The 19,769-nt window shown below is 34.6% G+C and overlaps 1 protein-coding gene across 3 annotated transcripts in view; it reads left to right on the top strand.

Moving 5' to 3' along the window:
* The window catches only part of CNTLN (centlein), a 330,490-nt gene that overhangs the window by 309,218 nt on the left and 1,503 nt on the right, over nt 1-19,769 (top strand). For all 3 annotated transcript variants that reach the window (XM_079927964.1, XM_079927963.1, XM_079927962.1), the window contains exons 24-25: nt 5,557-5,742; nt 8,231-8,308. In XM_079927964.1, coding sequence (XP_079784090.1) covers nt 5,557-5,742; nt 8,231-8,308 — 264 coding nt within the window. The remainder of the gene's footprint in view (nt 1-5,556; nt 5,743-8,230; nt 8,309-19,769) is intronic.

Below are 19,769 nucleotides of genomic sequence, written 5' to 3'. Positions count from 1 at the left end.
GAACTAGTTTGCTTCCAGAGAAGAGGAGGAGGCAGGACTTAATGAAGAATAACGCAGACAAGGTGTATCGGCAGGAGGCAGCTTTCCTCATAGCAGCCAAGAAAAAAAATTCCTTATATTATAAAAAACCAAACAAACCATAACCAAAATAACATGGCTAATGGAATTCATCAGAAAAAATATTAGATTCATATATAAAACTTCACCAGCCTGCAGCACAGCACAGGCCCTTCTGCCACATAACTTTCTACAAATAGGAAATCTCGGAAAAACTCTTCTCTTTCAAAAACGAGTCCTGAAAAATGAACCAACATAGTATCAACAAAAATAGATTAGGATAAGAATGGAGGAAGGAAACAGGAAAAATAAATGGCAGGAAAAGAAGTTTCACCACAGATAGTTGCTGCAGAGAAGATGAAAATATTTTACTGTGAATAAAAATATTAATGAAATAATTTCCTCCAAAAAGCACATGTTTAAGGTAGAAATAAATGTAAGGACTTAGAGAAAAGGTGGTGAGACATGGGAACAAATGAAAGCAAGTTGGCAGACAAAGCAAAGAAGTAAAAGAAAATAAATAAAATTATCTCAGGAAAAAAATATATATTTCTGGGTTTTATATGAATGTATGTGTGTATAAATACTGTTGAACTTATTGCATTTAATATAAATTAAAAGGAAAAGAACAAGTTACGGATACACAAAACAATATGGATGAGTCCCTAATTTAAAACACTACGTTAGGACTTCCCTGGTGGTGCAGTGGTTAAGAATCTGCCTGCCAATGCAGGGGAAACGGGTTCGAGCCCTGGTCCGGAAAGATCCCACATGCCGCAGAGCAACAAAGCCCATGCTCCACAACTACTGAGCTTGTGCTCTAGAGCCCATGCTTTGCAACAAGAGAAGCCACCACAATGAGAGGCCTGCACACCGCAACGAAGAGTAGCCCCTGCTTGCTGCAACTAGAGAAAGCCCACTTGCAGCAACGAAGACCCAACACAGACAAAATAAATAAATGTTTAAAAAAACAAAAACAAAAAACCCCCACCATGTTGAGAAAAGGAAGTCAGACATGAAAGAGTACATAGTGTATTATTCCATTTAGATGACATTCTAGAATAGGAAATATTAATCTAAGATGATATAAATCAGAGCAGTGCTGTCTGGATGTGGGAGGAATTGACCTAGAAAGGAGTATCAGGGAAATTTCTTGAGTATGGAGATGTTCTATATCTTGAACAGGGTGTTGGCTGCACAGAAGCATACAATTATCAAAGCTCATTAAACTAATCACTTAAAATGTGTGCACTGTTTCATTCTAATTATGCTTCAGTTAAACAAAACATACTGTGGAAGAAAGGATTTCTGAAGCAAATGACAGAGATTCAACACATGTATAATTGGAGTCTTCAAAGAAGAAAAGGAGTGATGGAACAGGACAATTATTGAAGCTATAATCCAAAAACAATTTTCAGAAATAAAAAACTTCTAAGAACATAACATGAACCAGGGAAAATTGATCTAATATGTCATCCCCTGTTTATGTTTCAGTAAAGTTTCTGGACTCAAACAAATAAAGAATAGTGATGTAAAAAAAGTTCATGTCATGTATAAGGGGGGAAAAACAAAGATGAGACAACTCTGAAAGGCTATCTCGGCTCCAGAGCTCCTTACACGATGGCGTGAAGCCTCTGTTGGAACGCAGTGCAGATCAACATTTCCCTCTGCCTGCTCCTGCTTCCCTAAGTTTCTAATAGGTGTTGCTTCTAAGCACCCTCTCCCACACAAATCTCCACCCCACATTTTCAGGCATTCCAACCCAAGACATACCACAAAGAAACCTCAATTAATTCTGAAAAGTAGAAATAGTATAGATGACTATCTCTGAGAATAATGCAATAAAACTGCAATCAATAACAAAACTAGAAAACCAGTCACTAGCACTTAAATATTAAAAAAAAAAAAGTTATTGGGTTAAGAAGGAAATGTGAACAAATTGCAGAATATTTTTAAAAGAATAACATTCTAGAATTATCAGAACCCATAGGATAGAGCTAAAACAGTGCTCAAAAAATGTATGGCCTTATATATTTACATTAGCAAACAAGAATAAATGAAAGTAAATATTCAACTGAAGAATTAAATAGAATCTGAAGATTGAAATAGAAATTAATGAATTAATGTGGAATTAATAAATGAATACAAGAGTATTTTTTTTGGAAAAGTAAGAAGCAATAAAATAGATTGAATCTTTAGCTTACCTAATTAAGAAAGTAGAAAGCACAACTATACAAAATAACAAGTAAGTGACAATAAACATAGACAGGGGAAAAAAATCGTGGCAGAATACTTAGTTCAACTCTGCAAATAAATTTGAAAGCCTGGATGAAATAGATCATTTTCTAGGAAAATTATGATGTATCAAAACGCCCTCCAGAACAAATAGAAAATTAAAATGATTTGCCAAAAAGGTATCTTTCTTTGCAATAAATACTAGGCCAAATTCAGATGAGTGCTACCACATCAGTAAAGAGCAGATAGATTCAATCTCATTAAAACTACTGTAAAGCATGGAAAGAGAAGATTTTTTCCAAATATTTTTGGAAGAAATGAATCAATCTCTTACTAATATACAAATTCCAGATAAAATATTAGCAAATAGAATTCAGCAGCACATCAAAAAATAATATATCACACCAAGTGGAGTTTATTCCAGTGATGCAAGGATAATTCAATACTAAGAAAATTATTTAAAATTGTATTAATAGATTTATGATGAAAAATCATATGATAGTTTATATGGATGCTAAAATGGATTTAAGACAATTTGGTTTCCATTCTTATAAGAAATAAAAATAAGATGAGTAGATAGTTACCTATATAAAACTATATTATATATTAATATATTAAGGTGTATCTTTTAGTGTATTAAAATACAGCTCTCAACTCAAAATCTGGCATAGTATTTCCTATGAAGTAGAGAGATTCCCACTAAAATCAGGAACAAGTTGAGTATGTCCATCAATATTACTATTTAATATTGTTCAGGAGGAACTTAATAATCAATTCAATAAGAAAAGAAAGAAATTAGAGGTAAAAAAGTTGGAAAATAGGGAATTCCCTGGTGGTCCAGTGGTTAGGACTCTGTGCTCTCACTACTGAGGGCCTGGGTTCAATCGCTGGTCAGGGAACTAAGATCGCACATTCCATAAGCTGTGCAGCATAGAAAAAAAAAATAGAAAATAGGAGTAAAATTATCAATATTTTCAGACATTCAATTCCTGGAAGCTAAGGAGGAATTGGCTGAAAAACTCATAACAAATAAGAAATTTCAGTAAGCTTAATATATATTAACAATCTTTACGTATACAAGCAACAATCAGTACTAGAATCAGTGCCCCCCAAAAAGTAAGAGGCCCAGGAAAAAAAAGATCTACAAAGAGAAAATTTTTAAACGATCCTCGGAAACACAAATAAAGACTTAACCAGCTGGAAGGGAATACCATGGTCTTTGATTAGGAAGACTCAACATTCTAAAATGTTAACATGATTCAAATAAAATTTAACTTGATTTAAATAAAATTACGAGTAAAATGTTTAGCGGAAGGGGATCTAGACAAGCTCAATGTGAAGTTTATGTGAAAACCCAAACAAACAAAAATTACCAAGAAAAATCTGAAAAGAAAGGTAATAGAAGGGAGATACCCCTACCGGATTATAACATTTATTATAAAGCCTCAGTAATTAAAATATACTATAAAGCTTCACTAATAAGACAGATGGAACAGAATAGAAAGTTCAGAACCTGACCTAAACACACATGAAATCAATGGGGAAAATATGGACTATTTAACAGGTGGTGGTGAGACAACTATGATTGTATGTAATAATTTTCTAGATGATTACAAATGGATAAAACATTTAAAACTGAAAAATAAAATCTTAAAAGTGGCAGAAAAAATCATGGTTTGAAAATGAGTATATATATATATATAAAATATACATATATGTATATAAAATTGTGGAGAATGCTTTTTAAAGTATCACAGTAAATTTTAAAGTATCACACTAAATTCAAAAGTAAGGGCTTCCCTGGTGGTGCAGTGGTTGAGAGTCCACCTGCCGCTGCAGCGGACACGGGTTCATGCCCTGGTCCGGGAAGATCCCACATGCCGCGGAGCGGCTGGGCCCGTGAGCCATGGCCACTGAGCCTGCGCGTCCGGAGCCTGTGCTCCGCAACGGGAGAGGCCACAACGGTGAGAGGCCCGCGTACCGCAAAAAGAAAACAAAAACAAACAAAAAAAAAGTGAGAAAGGAAAAGATTCATTTAGTACATTAAAGTTTTTACATTTTTTTCCTAGGTATAACGTACTATAATTACTGTCAGAAGAAAAATACAAAATATGAAAAAGATTAGAAATACCCAACAGACAATTATAATTTCCCTAAAGTATGAATAACTCCTATAAATCACTAAGAAAAATAGAAAAAAAAAGACAAAAGAAATATAATTATCTGTTAAGGCTGACGCTCAACTTCATTTTTAATAAGAGAAATGAAACTTTATAATATAGTGGAAAAAAAATACACTGAAAAACCAGATTGGTGTTTTGCCAGTGGTATGGAGAAACAAGTATTTTCCTATGTTCTTTGTGTAGGTGTAAATTGATACGATCTTGGAGAGAGGCAGAATTAAACAGCTTTCAAAATTACAGTTATACACACCCTTTGGTCCAGCAATTTCACTTCTAGGGATATATCCTAGGGATGCAAAAATGTATATATAAGCACCATTATTTATTGCAACATTGCTTAAGCTGGCAAAAGATTGAGAACAACCCAAACATCTAGCTAGCCTGCTCTCAGCCCACAAAGCCAGGCATCAGGCTCCAGAGCTCTGTCCACCCAGGGTAAGAGCTACCTTTTCCTTATGCACACATAGGCATGTATTCTCAAAGGGAGAAATTAGAGACTCTTGTAGAAGCAAGCCTAGACTTTTATGATTTTTGTCAATCCTTTATTGTTGTCTACACATAATTTAATTGCACTTTTACCCACCTGGCTTTATCAAATCCTTCCAAAGATTTCTAATCCAGTTTTAATAAAATAGGAACAACCCTCTTTATGCAGTTATATTTCATTATTTATGTAATAATTAATTATGTAACTAACCTGTTTCAACAAATATACACACTTAGGAATAAATAGATCTGACAATTGGCATCAGCTCAACTGGTGGGAGTAGTTGCGCTCTGGCATGATGCTAAGTAGCCTGCCTGCTACAAGTATTCACCATCCAAGATAACAGTTGCAAATCTGAAAGACGGATTGGAGAGATTTGGTTAATCCAGCAATTTGGTTAAGTGGTCATTTGCGAGAGCCTTTATTGCATTCTGACAATAAGTAAAGAGCAATCCATTGTGTTCCAATATAAATAAAATCAGAGTAATCCTAATAAAAAATTATTTGCTAGTATCTTCACATTTTTATGTTATGACTGCTTTTTCTTCATTTATGACTTCCATATGAGCCCACATTCTTTCCAATATGTTGCAGGCTTTGGTCAGAGAGTTACAAAATGATGTCCATTCAATAAGGCGACAAATCAGAGAACTTAAAAAGGTGCAGAAAAACAGGGATGCTTGTAAAACCTCAACCCATAAAGCCCAGACCTTGGCAGCATCTATCCTGAACATTTCACGGTCAGATCTAGAGGAAATATTGGACACAGAAGATGAAGAAGTAAGATCACTTAAATATTTATTAATAATGGGCTTGTTACACATTGAATGTAAGTACATATTTTTGTTTTATAATTCTTAGAATTTCATCTTTAAGATAATATTAATGAAGGCAAGAATATTAGTGTACCAATGAAAGATATATCAAAAGTATTAACCAACTCAAAAAACCTTTAGAGAAATTTAACTATGTAATACAGAAGTAAGCCAGTACACATAACCTTTAGAACTGCTTGCTTGTTATTCAAGTCAGTTATCCTTTCCTGTCTCTTCCATTTTCTATAGTTCATCATGTATCTTTTAAGCTAGTATTTTTAATTAAACCTGTTTGAATGGATTTAGTTAGCTGGGTCAGGATTGATTTGAGGATTTTTCGTCCTACATGAGATTTTTTAATGTAGTGAATATATTGGCTTTTCTAGCTAAATTCAAAGTTATTGTTGATCAAGTTATAGAAAAAGATATTTATTGCTTTAAGGTGGGGAAAATACTCCCATCTGAGTGAATTTATGTGCATATACATATAGGTCTTCAGTAGCATTTCTGTACCTCCTGAGGAGGGCACTGCATTTTTGATAGTTATTGCCTCATAAACAGCAGAATCTCATACACAGTCTTCCGTGAAACCTGTGGAGGATACTCAATCCTGTTCTATTGTGAAGTCTCTGAACTTTAATACATAAATATTAGATTTTTTATTGTTTAGAAAGATTAAAGAGATGATGGTGCTCTTAGCTTCCCCATAAATATTTGCTCAATGACTAAATAAAATGATAGACTTAAATGTTTGTATGAGAACATCCTTCAGCACCCCTCCCCCATCAGTTTCTCAAAAAATTTCTGGAATAGAGCAGATCTACAACTTGTAAAAGTTTTTAAACTGCTAAGAATTCTTAGAAAAGAGGTCAAAGGAGTCCTGCAGAGATTATTTTCATCCTATGGGTGAATAGGATAGTGAATTATCAGTTTCCTATTTTCAGCACCTATGCCACAATGTCTGTGAATTCTGAACTTTGAGGTACAAAAGCATTATGAAATATGGTATCAAATATAAGACACACAGGAAATAATAGTATCTGAGGCAAGGGTGTTAACTGTATCTTATTATGGACACTTAATTAAAATTTGATTGATAAAAAGAAACCTAACAAAAAATTAAGGTAGAGTCCTCCTCTGTTTCCTAAAAGTTTTAAAACAAACAGACTTAGCAAAATCCCTCATGTGTATATGTGTGTATACGTGTGTGTGTTCCAGATACATATTCTGGAAGACAGCATCACCGCCTTTGTGTGGTCTTAAAAGATGCCCTTGCTGGGCTTACAGATTAGAAAAAAGAACCCCCTTTGAGTAGACAAATTGGAAAAAGTTGTCCCCTTTGAGTATATTAATTAGAAAAGGATCTCTCTTGTTAGTCCCAAAGAGTAGCTAGCACATTTCTGTGAAGAAATGGCACCGTGGCCTCTGGGCAGATGCAGTTTGGAGCCAGGGATGCCAAGCACCAAAATATGCATACCACACAACCTTAAATGGAAGTCGTCCTGGAAGAAAACACACTGTTCTGTGAAGACTCAGTGCACACACCTGGATATATTTACTAGATTTAATTATAGATTGAGCTTATTTGGACTGATCCCCGCCTGCATCTTTCAGAGGTCTAAAGAGTTGAGTGACTTACCCAAGTAGAGCCCAAACCACCTGAATTTTATGCTTTAAGCTACATCGAACTCTTGTAAATTCACGTAAAACACCATGACAACCTATGCGAAGTACCTAGCCTGATACTTGGCATACAGTAAATTTCAACAAATGTTAGTTTTCCAAATCCTTCCCTTTTTGAAAAGCCCATTTTTTGCAAACCGAATCATGATTTTAACTGAATAATCAGTTGCACATGTGAATACATTATACTTTCAGAATATTTTACCTTGATAATTGATGAATTGAAAATATTTAGTGACTTAACAATACTTTAAGTTGGAGCGTCTCTTACCTATCAGCTAGTTATTGGATATTTTAAATGAGTAAGCATTTAAGTACACCAGAACCATGCATGTCCTATTTTGTCTGTGATTATAACAATTACTCCTTAATTATCTACTGATAAGTCAGAGTTTTGAGTATAAGGTTTTATGTCATCTTATGAGGGTTACTTATAAATGATTCTTCTATACAGCTCCATTTTCTTTTTCATTTTATTTTAATCACTTCCACCTCCACCTCAGTCCAGTGTGAGCTCCACTGTGAAGGCAGAAATAAAACATTCCTGAATTATATTATGAAATATAGAAATATAGCTTTATCTTCCACATGTAGGTAGATATTTATACATTAAAGAGCATCGATTTGAATGTTCCCTACTTTGAAAGGACAGGCTGCTCTTTGTTGAATCTAATTCCACCAATATTTCTCTAGATTTATTCAGTATCTAACAGTATGATCAAGTTCATATAAATGAAATTAACAACAGTGTTTTTATTTTTTTCCTTCAGGAAATCGAAAGGACAAAGATCGATGCTGAAAATGACAAGGAATGGCTGTTGTACATTCAGAAACTTCTTGAAGGACAGGTATTTTGTTTTTCTACTTCATATATTAAAACTTGCAGATAAAAATTCCAAGCCGTACTTTTTTGTTACTAGATGCCTAATTTTTTGTAAACAGACACATTACTTCTGTTAGGTAAATAAGTATTCTAGTAGGTAGACAGGAAAGTTAACTCTCCATTTGTACTTTTGGACTTAACAAATGAAGCAAATGCCTTGGGAAGGAGCCAACATGGGTTTTAGCAAAGGCATTAATTAAATTATTGAGTCAACCTCTATGCTTGCTAGACTGAAAAGGATCCATTCTCTCAGCCCTCTTAGGAAAAGAGATTGTTTATTATGTGTCTTTAAAGTTAGTAGTTGATATGGACACCTGAGGAGTTCATGGGTTTCAGTGACCTTTTACTATGGACCTGTTTCCAGTCAATTCATGTTTTCCTCACAGCCAGACAGCTGTTTATTACTGTGTCTTCCTGCATTCTCTACAATATTTTCTACTGAGACCTCGAGCAGCTTGTTAGTGGGAAGTAAATATTGATTTGGCATCCTGTCAATGCAGAAAGAATGAAAAAATTTCCACCAGAGGCCCCTCAAACATTTTCCTATCGACATTTTCTGGGCCGAGTGGAAAGCTGCATAGAGGATGACAAGGCCAAGACGAGCTGAAATCCCTGAGGGGTCTATTGAGACTGCTGCTGTGACCTGTGTGATACTTTTTCTTCCCTTTCAAGTATTTTTTTAATACACATATAGTCTGTTGGGATGTGCCCCTCTTGTAAGTGATCAGGGCAGTTTATTGGCAGGTGAGAGCCCTGCTTTTCTAGTCATAGCCAACTTTTGTTTTGATATCACTGACAGCATGTAATATATTCCAAAACTTTTTCATTATAGTTCTTTTTGCTCAACTTAATTGTTGTCTGTTTTTAAAATGAACTGGATTAAAAACAGCTTAAATATATTTCTCAAAATAGCAAAAAAAAAATTTTGTTCTGTGAGTGCAGTATCTATGTTTTTGGAAAAGTCAAGAATAGGTAAATAATATATGAACTATTATTCATATTCTTAGTACCCATTTTATATATTTTTGAAACATTATCTGGAAACACTATTACTATCAATAGTAATAGAAGGTGATGGGCACTCTTTTGCCTCAAGTTGTTGAAGTGCAGATGTGCAGGTGCTGGGCAAAGCCTTCTTGCTTTTGAGAAGAAAGGCCATTTCTCAATCATGTTGCATTCCCAGCACCCAGCCCAGTGCCTGGCACATCAAAGGAGTTCAGTAATGATTGTTACAGGTTATTTTTTTAAACGTGAAAGTTATAAAAATAAACTTTGTAGTGGATTTTTTAACATTCAACTTGTAAGTATGACCTTTTAATATGGAAGTTTTATCGTCAATTATGAACATAAAAATAACAAATCGATATGTATAAATCTTTATTAAATTTTACTAAAGCTCTATTGACACCAGATCTGAGTTTTTGACTAACACATGTAGATATACATATATACATTCTATATTATCTGGATGTATGCTTATTCTGTCCAGTTATTGTAAAAAAAAATCCTGTTGAAAATGGCATTAGACTGCTTAATACTGCAGTTTGATATAGTGCCTTTTTGTGCCACTGAGCCTGGACTCTAGAATATAATTGCCTGGCAGTATTGATTTAATTGCCCAGGTTTATTTGTGGACTCCTAATTATTGACTGGAGGTAAATTTAATGGAGCAGCCTCTATGAACACTGGGAAACCGCTGCTGTTGCTGTTATACATAATGAACTCCACCATGTGCCTTTAGAGTATTTGTCAAGTTAATTTTATTCCACTGTGACAGTATGATAACATTTAAAAAGTCAAAGACTTTTTATTTTTATTACTGACAGAGGTGGTTTTGCTGATGCCTTTGAATTCTGTGAGAAGAAAAAATAGGGACTTCATTGGTTGCACTTGAATGTCACTTTATAATTACACCCAAGAGAAAAATCTATAAAATAGAAAACATCTTTTTTTTATCCTACTTTTCTTCTTTCTCAATTCTAGCAATTATATTTGTCCTGAATTTTAGAAAAGGTTTTCTTTGTCCACCAGCTTTTGGGAGTCTAAATTATGCTCACAGGATTGTGAGGGCAAAAGTATAAATATGTTCATTCATTTGTTTTGTTTAGTTTATGGCATGCAGCTCCGTGTACCTGAGGTTACACGATCTTGAAGCTGTGGAATAATTGAGCGCATTCCCTGAAAAGAACCCTAATTAATTCAGTATTTATATTTGATGATTAAAATATTTTGAAAATAAAATTATAAGAAAACTTCCCTTTTATGTCCTCCCTCTGTGTTGGGTGGTATATGTAATGGAATTCTGACGTCATAGGAGTGAATCTGGCCTTGTGGTTTTATCTTTTGTTTAAGGATTCGGCCACAGAACTATTTTCTCTTAAAGAAAATTTTCTCTACATTCATTGGATTAAAATTTATATAAATAAGATATTTACCAGAAAATAAAAAGCTGTCCTGCAATGTGGCAATATGGGCCCGCACAATAGTATACCTACTGGTACTGTTAGCCAGAAGTGCATGAGAATTAAAAGGTCTAAAACCTTAACTTATCTATATTTAACACAGAATGTAATATTTGTCCTCCTTTCAAGTGGTCCTGATACAATTGGTAATTCTAAGTGTTTGATCTTTATCTGCATCTAACCTTTGTCCCCACAGATTTCTAATAATAAGAATCACACTTAAAAAAAGTTGTTCTAATACCTACTTTCATTTTTTATGGCATAGCTGCCTTTTAATTTCTTTGAAGATTTTTACTTGTATTAATTCCTCTTTTTGCATTATTACATTTTTTAAAACTTACAGTTTATGGCAGAGACAAGCAAGCAAATTAATGATTATAATAGGGTGGGAGAACCACCCAAAATTAGTTTTTCTGTGTTTTAGGACATGGGAGAAAGAAAAACAGAAATAGGAAAAGTAGACTGGGACTAAACAATAAACACCTTTGAGCAGGAAAGGGATGTAATCAGAGTTGTGCTTTAGAAAGATACATGAGATCAGCATGTAGGATGGTTTGAAAGGATAAGAGACTGGGAGCAAGAAGGTAGTCAAGGCAAAAGGAAGTGGGGGCCTGCATGTACCCTCACTATAAAAATAGGAAGGACGAGATAGATGTGACCCACTTTATAGAAACTGAATTCATAGCAGTACTGAGATTAGATGAAGGGGTCAGAAAGCAGAAACCAAAGAGAGGTGAGTTTAATACCTTATATGATGAGAAAGATGATGATACCTTTAAAAGTTTTAGGGATCAAAAGAGGTAGATCAGATTTGGTAGAGAGAGATGTCGGTGATTGAAGCCATAAAAAATTTAGTTGATACACGTCAATAACAGTATTCAGGGACTCACAGTTTTTCATTAGTTCATCCCAACCTGCCGTGCGGCTTTTCTCAGTGAAATCTAACCATTTAAGAACACATTTCAAACTCTTACAACTCAACAACGAAAGAAAAGAAACTGATCTGAATAGTCATTTCTACAAGGAGATATACAAATAGCCAATAAGCACATGTACGTATGCTCAACATCAGTAGCCGTTAGGGAAATGCAAACCAAAAACCAAAATGAGATACTACTTCATACCCAGTAGGATGGCTATAATCAAAAGGACAGACAATAGCAAGTGTTGGTGAGGATGTGGAGAAATTAGAACCCTTATACATTGCTTGTGAGAAGGTAAAATGGTGCTACCCTTGTGGAAAACAGTCTGGCAGTTCCTCAAAAAGTTAAAAGTAGAGATTATATGACCCAGCAGTTACACACTTAGGTATATACCCAAGATAAGTAAAAACATATGTCCATATAAAAACTGCTACATAAATGTTCATAGCAGCTCAATGATAGTTCATAATAGCTCAAAAGTGGAAGGAATCCAAAGGTCCATCAACTGATGGATGGATAAACAAAACATGGTATTTGCATACATGAAATATTATTCAGCCATGAAATGGAATGAAGTACTGATAGTGCTACAACCTGGAAGAACCTTGTACACCTTATGCTACGTGAAAAAAGCCATACACAAAAGGTAACTTGCCGTATGATTGCATTCTATGAAATGTACAGAATAGGCAAATCTATCAAGACAGAAAGTAGATTAGTAGTTGCCAGGGGATAGGGGAAGAGGCAGCATGACTGCTAATGGGTATAGGGTTTCTTTTGGGGTGATGAAAATGTTCTGGAATTAGATGAAGGTGATGTTCTGGAATTAGATGAAGGTGATGGTTGTACAACCTTGTACAACCAATGAATTATACATTTTAAAATGGTGAACTTTACGTTATGTGAATTATATCTCCATTTAAAAAATGAATTCCTTAATATGAGGCACAGTGAAGAAGAATAAAAAGAATACCTTTTTATTTTTAAGTAAATCCAATTAAGTTCTTTTTTTTAGCAGCCAGAAACTATTTATTTTTTAATTAAAAAATTTAATTTTCAAAATTTATTTTTGTCTGCGTTGGGTCTTCATTGCTGTACATGGCCTTTCTCTTGTTATGGCAAGTGGGGGCTACTCTTCATTGCGGTGCATGGGCTTCTCATTGCGGTGGCTTTTCTTGTTGCGGAGCATGGGCCCTAGAGCACGGGCTTCAGTAGTTGCGGTGCACAGGCTCAGTAGTAGTGGCGCATGGGCTTAGTTACTCAGCAGTATGCGGGATCTTCCCAGACCAGGGGTCGCACCCGTGTCCCTTGCACTGGCAGGCGGATTCTTAACCACTGCACCACCAGGGAAGTCCCCAATTAAGTTCTTATATCTCATGTGCTATGTCCCCCACCATTAGCAGGGACTGCATTAAATGCATTTGAATTTGAATTTCTGTCTACTGGCCATAACTATGAATAAATGAGGTAAATTATTTTATTTCATACTTAATATGTTTCTTTTCAATTGACAAAGAAGGAGCTGTCCCTCTATCATACTCTAGCTGATATTACTTTCTCATATATGCAAGCAAAAAGGAGTCAGTTATTTATACTCTGCCCTCTAAGAGGTATTGTTTATTTGTTCTGTCCATTCTGATCCTCAAAATTAAAATTATAGTAAGGATTACTTAGTTTTGTTTTCAGGCCTTAATAATACCTGAAACAGTCTTTTGTACTTGTGATTTTATAAAGGAAGTGGAAGGAATTAGTGGAGATAAAATTGAACCCAAGCTGTGAAATCCATTTTTAAAACGTGTATTGAGTGTCTACTGCATGTAAGGTAATGTTTCAGGTTTGGTGGTATAGCAGTGAACAAGAGACAAAAATCACTACCCTCATGGAGCTTACATCTCTGGTGATGGAGGGCAATGAACAAATAGTTAAAATATATAAACTATGAAAGTTTTTAAACAATTAACTTGAACAGAATTATGGGTATGTATATTAAAATATGTATACTTGTATAAAACAAATAATATACAGTTATAACCCCAATATGGTTCTTTACTAGGATTTATATAAAAAACACTTAGCCAGAAATGGCTAGAAAATGTGTCTTGATCTTGTTTTGTTGTTGCCTTATTCTATGTTGTTTGTTAATCCTTTTCTAGATTTCATTCAGTCCATTTTCATCCACTTTGTGTAGATCATTTTCTTGTATTGGGACCATATCAAAAATTCTTTCTGCCTTCAGTTGTTGATAATTGAAAGTATAGACTTTGATCGATGTTTTTTCTTTAACTTTAGATATCCCTGTTCCTATTAGTTGCTTCAGATCTTGCAAACGGTGAAATTTTAAATGGCTCTTTCCCCAGTGCCCTTTCTGCAAAATATGCTTACCTTCTATAGATGCTTTGCAATATGGCAGTGAGAAGGTTTTATAAATCTCCCTGGCTTTTGTAAATAGAATAACTTCCAGTCTGAAGGTTAACAGAAAGTTTCTCTTTACAGCCCTGAAGACATTTACTCTTTTGCTTTCAGTGTTGCACTTACAACACACTGATAACACGCACATACTGCAAACTCCCACACTCACTCTCTCCACACACGTAAACCCACACAGTCACCCACATACACTTACTCCTCACATCCAACTGAAGTAGCAAAAGTTAAAAATTCTCCATTCAGAGCCTTACTGGGATTTCTTTTTTTAATTTAACAAATTAAAGCCTACTTTCATACCAGAAAAAAGACATGTCATTAAAGTTAAAAGGTAAATTTTATGTGTATTTTACCACTATAAAAAATTGCAGGGGGCGGGCTTCCCTGGTGGCGCAGTGGTTGAGAGTCCACCTGCCGATGCAGGGGACACGGGTTCGTGCCCTGGTCCGGGAAGATCCCACATGCCGCGAAGCCACTGGGCCTGTGAGCCATGGCCACTGAGCCTGCGCGTCCAGAGCCTGTGCTCCGCAACGGGAGAGGCCACAACAGTGAGAGGCCCGCGTACCGCAAAAAAAAAAAAAAATTGGGGGGAAATGAAAGGAAAACAAATTATAGCCTTCACCAAAGTTTAAGAATAGCAGATATAGACTTCAATATTCAGCTGAACACCAAGACAGATAGATAGGTAGAAGGATAGATAGATAGATAGATAGATAGATAGATAGATAGATAGATAATGTGCCAGAAATATAAACAACATTTAGGAAACTTAGCTCACAATTCAATGCCAGTTTTAAATTATAAATAAACTGTTCTTTCTGATACCTTGCTTGGTTATTTTAACAAGTTCAATCTTTTAATTACAAGATAGTAGAGTGGATGTATAAATATTTATATATTACAAATTTTCCATCTTTAATTTTATAATAATCAGACTACATTAGTTTCTTACTAAACTCAAAATCTCACTGAATCATATCCTTTGTTAAAGCAGGTATAATACATAAAATTTAATATCTTTACTTTGAGTACAGCTCTGCTAAAGTCAATTTTTATTTTTATATTTTATTTTATTTATTTTATGTTTTTAACATCTTTATTGGAGTATAATTGCTTTACAATGGTGTATTAGTTTCTGCTGTATAACAAAGTGAATCAGCTATACAAAATATACAAGCAGCTCAATAACAAAAAAACAAACAACCCAATTCAAAAATGGACAGAAGACCTAAATAGACATTTCTCCAAAGAAGATATACAGATTGCCAACAAACACATGAAAGGATGCTCAACATCACTTATCATTAGAGAAATGCAAATCAAAACTACAATGAGAGGCCACAACAGTGAGAGGCCTGCATACCGCAAAAAAAAACAAACAAAAAACACTACAATGAGGTATCACCTCACACCAGTCAGAATAGCCATTATCAATTTTTATTTTAAAAGCAGTATCTTTTGGTAATAGTTTTCAAACCAAAAATAAGAATGAAAATGGTTAAAATGTTAATCTTGTCCTTTAGATTTAAAGAGGTACTCTTATTTCAATTTTTTTCTTTCAATACAAAACTTTTCAGTTTTATACTATTAAGAGCACATTCCAGTTAGTGCTGATGCTATAAATTATCTGTATGTTTCACACTTATGGACTTGAGGCTTTGTTATTCTTCCAACATAGCTCTCCAACATCTGCAACTATCATTCATATCTTACCTTTATACAGAAACACCTCTAAATGAAGCCATAATTATTGTGAGTGATAAGTTTCAGGTTGTGTCACTGGCACACCACTTTCTAAAGGCAAACATCTGTAGGCATTTACATATAAGAGAAGCCTAAAATCTGAAGTCAGGGGAAGTCCTTCCAGTAAGAGAAGTCACCTTTGACAACAGGGACAGCCAGCATGACCAGGAAGACCCACTTTAAGATTACAGTATAGACCAAGCAAAACTCACAGTTATTCCGATGCCCTAATTAAATTCCCATTCCAAGAAATCTCATGCAGTATCAGCTCTTCCCCTGTCCATTTTTCCCCTTGTGCTGAAGAGTTCAAGCTTGTGTAACTGCAATGACATAACTAAGAGTATCACTTCTTTTTTATGCAAGAGAATAAAATTATGCAGAAAGTCCAGCAGACTTTCTGGACTTCATAGGCCCCGGCACATGCCATCCGAGATGAAACCCAAGGCAACGTAATTGTTGGGTTTGTTGTTTCACGTATATTTATTTGATGGGGCAAGTGAGAAAAGATCTCTGCTGTTGGCTAGTCAGGTTGCCACTTCAATCCAAACCCAAAATCCTGTCAGTAAAAGAACAGTTGTGTTTTCTTCTGTATCTGAGGGAGTTCCCTCCAGAATGCAGAGAGAGAGAAAGGAACAGACTCTATGCTGCCTGTACGAAATAAACCTGCACTTAATCTAGACTCTAAAAAGTTCAGATTTCCTCATCTTCTTAGTGTTTTTAAAACATTTTGCAGTTCTAAAAAATATGGCAAACAAATAAGCAAACAATGCAAATTTTTAAAGCACTTCCTGAGGCATTTTATGTATTAAATATAGTTTCAGTGGTAACTCTATCTATATGCTGAGAATTGCTATTCATATGGTACCATAGGATTTCGAAGAGCTTTCTTGAGTCACTGTAGATTAAATTATATTCCACTTAGTCTTCAGATTAACTATAATTTATGAGATTTAAGTTATTGATAATCTATGTGATATGTGATTACTCTCAATTAACTAAAAATAACCAATTAACTAAAAATCCCATTTTTTAACCTTTCTCAAAAAACAAAACTTTTTGTTAATTCATCCTTCACTAATCAGAAATTTTTATCTGTACTATGAAAAAAGTTTGTGAAAAATGAATAGTGTAAAATTGGTAAGAGAGGCTATTTTCAAAACCAAGGCTGTTAGTGTATTTATTATTTGAATATGTATTGAGTCTGCTCCATAAGTAAGGAACTATTCGTAAAATAGAAAGGAGACCTACCAAAATATTTTGGTTAACAGTTACTTTGTTATTTTATTCATTTGAAAACAATAAGTATATTTTATGAAATAAGTATGTTTTGTGAAATGTTTATTTTTTTAATTTATTTTTTTCAAGTATAGTTGACTTACAGTGTTGTGATAATTTCTGCTATACAGCAAAGTGATTCAGTTATACACACATATATATACATTCTCTTTCATATTCTTTTCCATTATGATTTATCACAGGATATTGAGTATAGTTCCCTGTGCTATACAGTAGGACCTTGTTGTTTATCTTATGAAATGTTTTATAATTCTGACTTTTCCTTAGTCTTCCTCTAACTTTGTTTTAATTATTAACTGTTCCATCATAAATTATATTAATTTTATATTATTACAGAATTACAATTGATCCTTATATATTAAAAAAAAATTTTTAAGACCAGTTTGAAAGCTGGTTGCCAATGAACTACAATTCATAAACAGAAAGTAGAACACTGGGTTTAGAGGGGGAAAAAGTAGGAATCTTTGTATTTAAAAGGAAAATAGAAAAGTTGGATTAAAATAGATAAAGAACCATCTCCAACTACCTTGTAAGATATATGAACTTTTGTCTAATGTTATATAAAGGCAGATACTAATCTTTTTCTGACCTATTTGTAGAGAAAAATAGAAGAACCTACAAGGGCAGATGGATGTGCACAAATCATGCATCTTGATTAAAGGATGGGTTGCTTTTTGAAATGCATGAAGTGTTAGGCTCTGTATGAAGCTTAAAAGAAGCTTACAATCCAATATAACAGGTTTGACAAACAGTTGTGTTTAACTGTGGGGCTTTTCGTTTTTATTGGGAGGCTGAGGAAAAGAATAAAAGGGGTTGTCAGCAATAAATTAGTAAATGGACCTCATGTTCCACTTTGGAGGCTTCCTGGAAGAGAGATTCTTCGAGATAAGAAGAAGCCAAATGTCCAAGTACATGACATGCTGAAATTGTTCTGATCACAAGATAATAAGAGTAGGTTTAGTTTTTAACTTGAACTGTGCAAATAAGATGATTAATGTCAGTACATTGTGGCCTGGTAAAAGTGCTGTGACATTATTATACAGGAAATCATAGAGCCAGCATGTTTCCCAAAGTGTATTCCATGGACCACTAGTTCCACATGATAAATAGACTATGAGAAAAGTGCGGACAAATGAATTTAGAAACAGGGTATTACATTGCCCTCTTGGAGAAACACAGTACCATTAGCACCTTAAAGTCTCTAAGAGATCCTGAAATAAAATAACATTTTAAAGTTTGCTTTCTTTCCCAAACTTATTTGATCAGAGAACCCTTTTTTCTTAGAACAACTTTTTTAAACACTCATTTCTGCTTTTGCTTCTACCAGGAAGAGATGGGAGGTTATTCTCATCTTGTTTGTTTGCTCTTTTGTTGGAATGCATATGGTACTGAGTGCCATAGTCAAAATAAAAGAAAGTTACCTGGTAGTTGTGCCTTGGTGTGTGTGAGTATTCCTTTAACATCTAATGTTAATGCCCTGAGAATTTAAATTGTCTCGTTTGTAAAACTGGCAGTTTCACCAAATATAACTGTTTTCTGCATCCCAGAGGGCAATTTTCTCAAAGTAAGGATTTGCAGTGAGTATCATTATCTTCCAGAAGGGAATCTAATATATTTTTTCCTTGATTCTATGATGCATTTCCTCATGTTTTCACGTTTCTGAAATTGAAATGCCTATGCAATTTGCGTATATTTAATGTGATAGGTTTCTTTTTTCCAGAAAAAGCTGTTTTTAAGTCAATGTGGGTATCTTATATTCACCTGTATCTTAAGAAGTGAAGAAATGTGATATTTTTGTATCTTATGCTTTATTTAGTGGTAAGTTTCAAGTAAGACAAATGTCTAAAACTCTTGACATAGACTATAGATAGAGTCTATCCTGACATAGACTCAGAGTATCTTAAGGAGAAGTCAATTTATTATAAATATAAGAAGGAAGTTAAGCTAGAAAGCTACTTAAGATATGAGGCAATTCTATGGACCAACACCGGTCTCTGTATTTTCTCCATGGCCTGCATAATCTGTTTGTGCCTTTTGGGCCTGTTTCACTGCCCAATCTGTTTCACTGCCACTGGCCAGTCTTTTCTCTTTTTCCCAGTTTGCATTCAGAAAAGAACCATTATGCTGGGTTTAGCTAAATATAGTAACAGCTGAGCATAGCTGATCTGAGCACAGCTGAACAACTCACACAGCGGACATCAGGCTGATTTTGTTCAGATGCTGACCAGTGTTGCTGTCTGTCGGTGGTTGTCCTAGCACAAAGAAGGGCCTGACTCTACATCCCTGTAGGGAAGGGGACTGGGCTTGATAAGGATTCTCGTTAATATATTCAGGGAGACAAAAGTAGTCTTTACTGGTTAATCAAAAAGACAATTCCAAAAATAACTTAATGAACTTCTTGATTGTTATAAACCTTTTATATGAAAATAGATAGCTAGGAAGGAGGATAAAAGGAAGTCGGTAGGCTTTGGGAGGTAACTGGGCAACATTTAGGATTTTCTTTCACTTATAACCCATAAGTGTATTGTGTGAGTTCTACGGGCACCTCAGTGAAGCACAGGGAACGATAAAACTTTAC

This window comes from Stenella coeruleoalba (genome assembly GCF_951394435.1).
Source record: "Stenella coeruleoalba genome assembly, chromosome: 7".
In the NCBI taxonomy this organism is placed as follows: Eukaryota; Metazoa; Chordata; class Mammalia; order Artiodactyla; family Delphinidae; genus Stenella; species Stenella coeruleoalba.
This window is presented reverse-complemented; position numbering and strand designations above follow the sequence as displayed.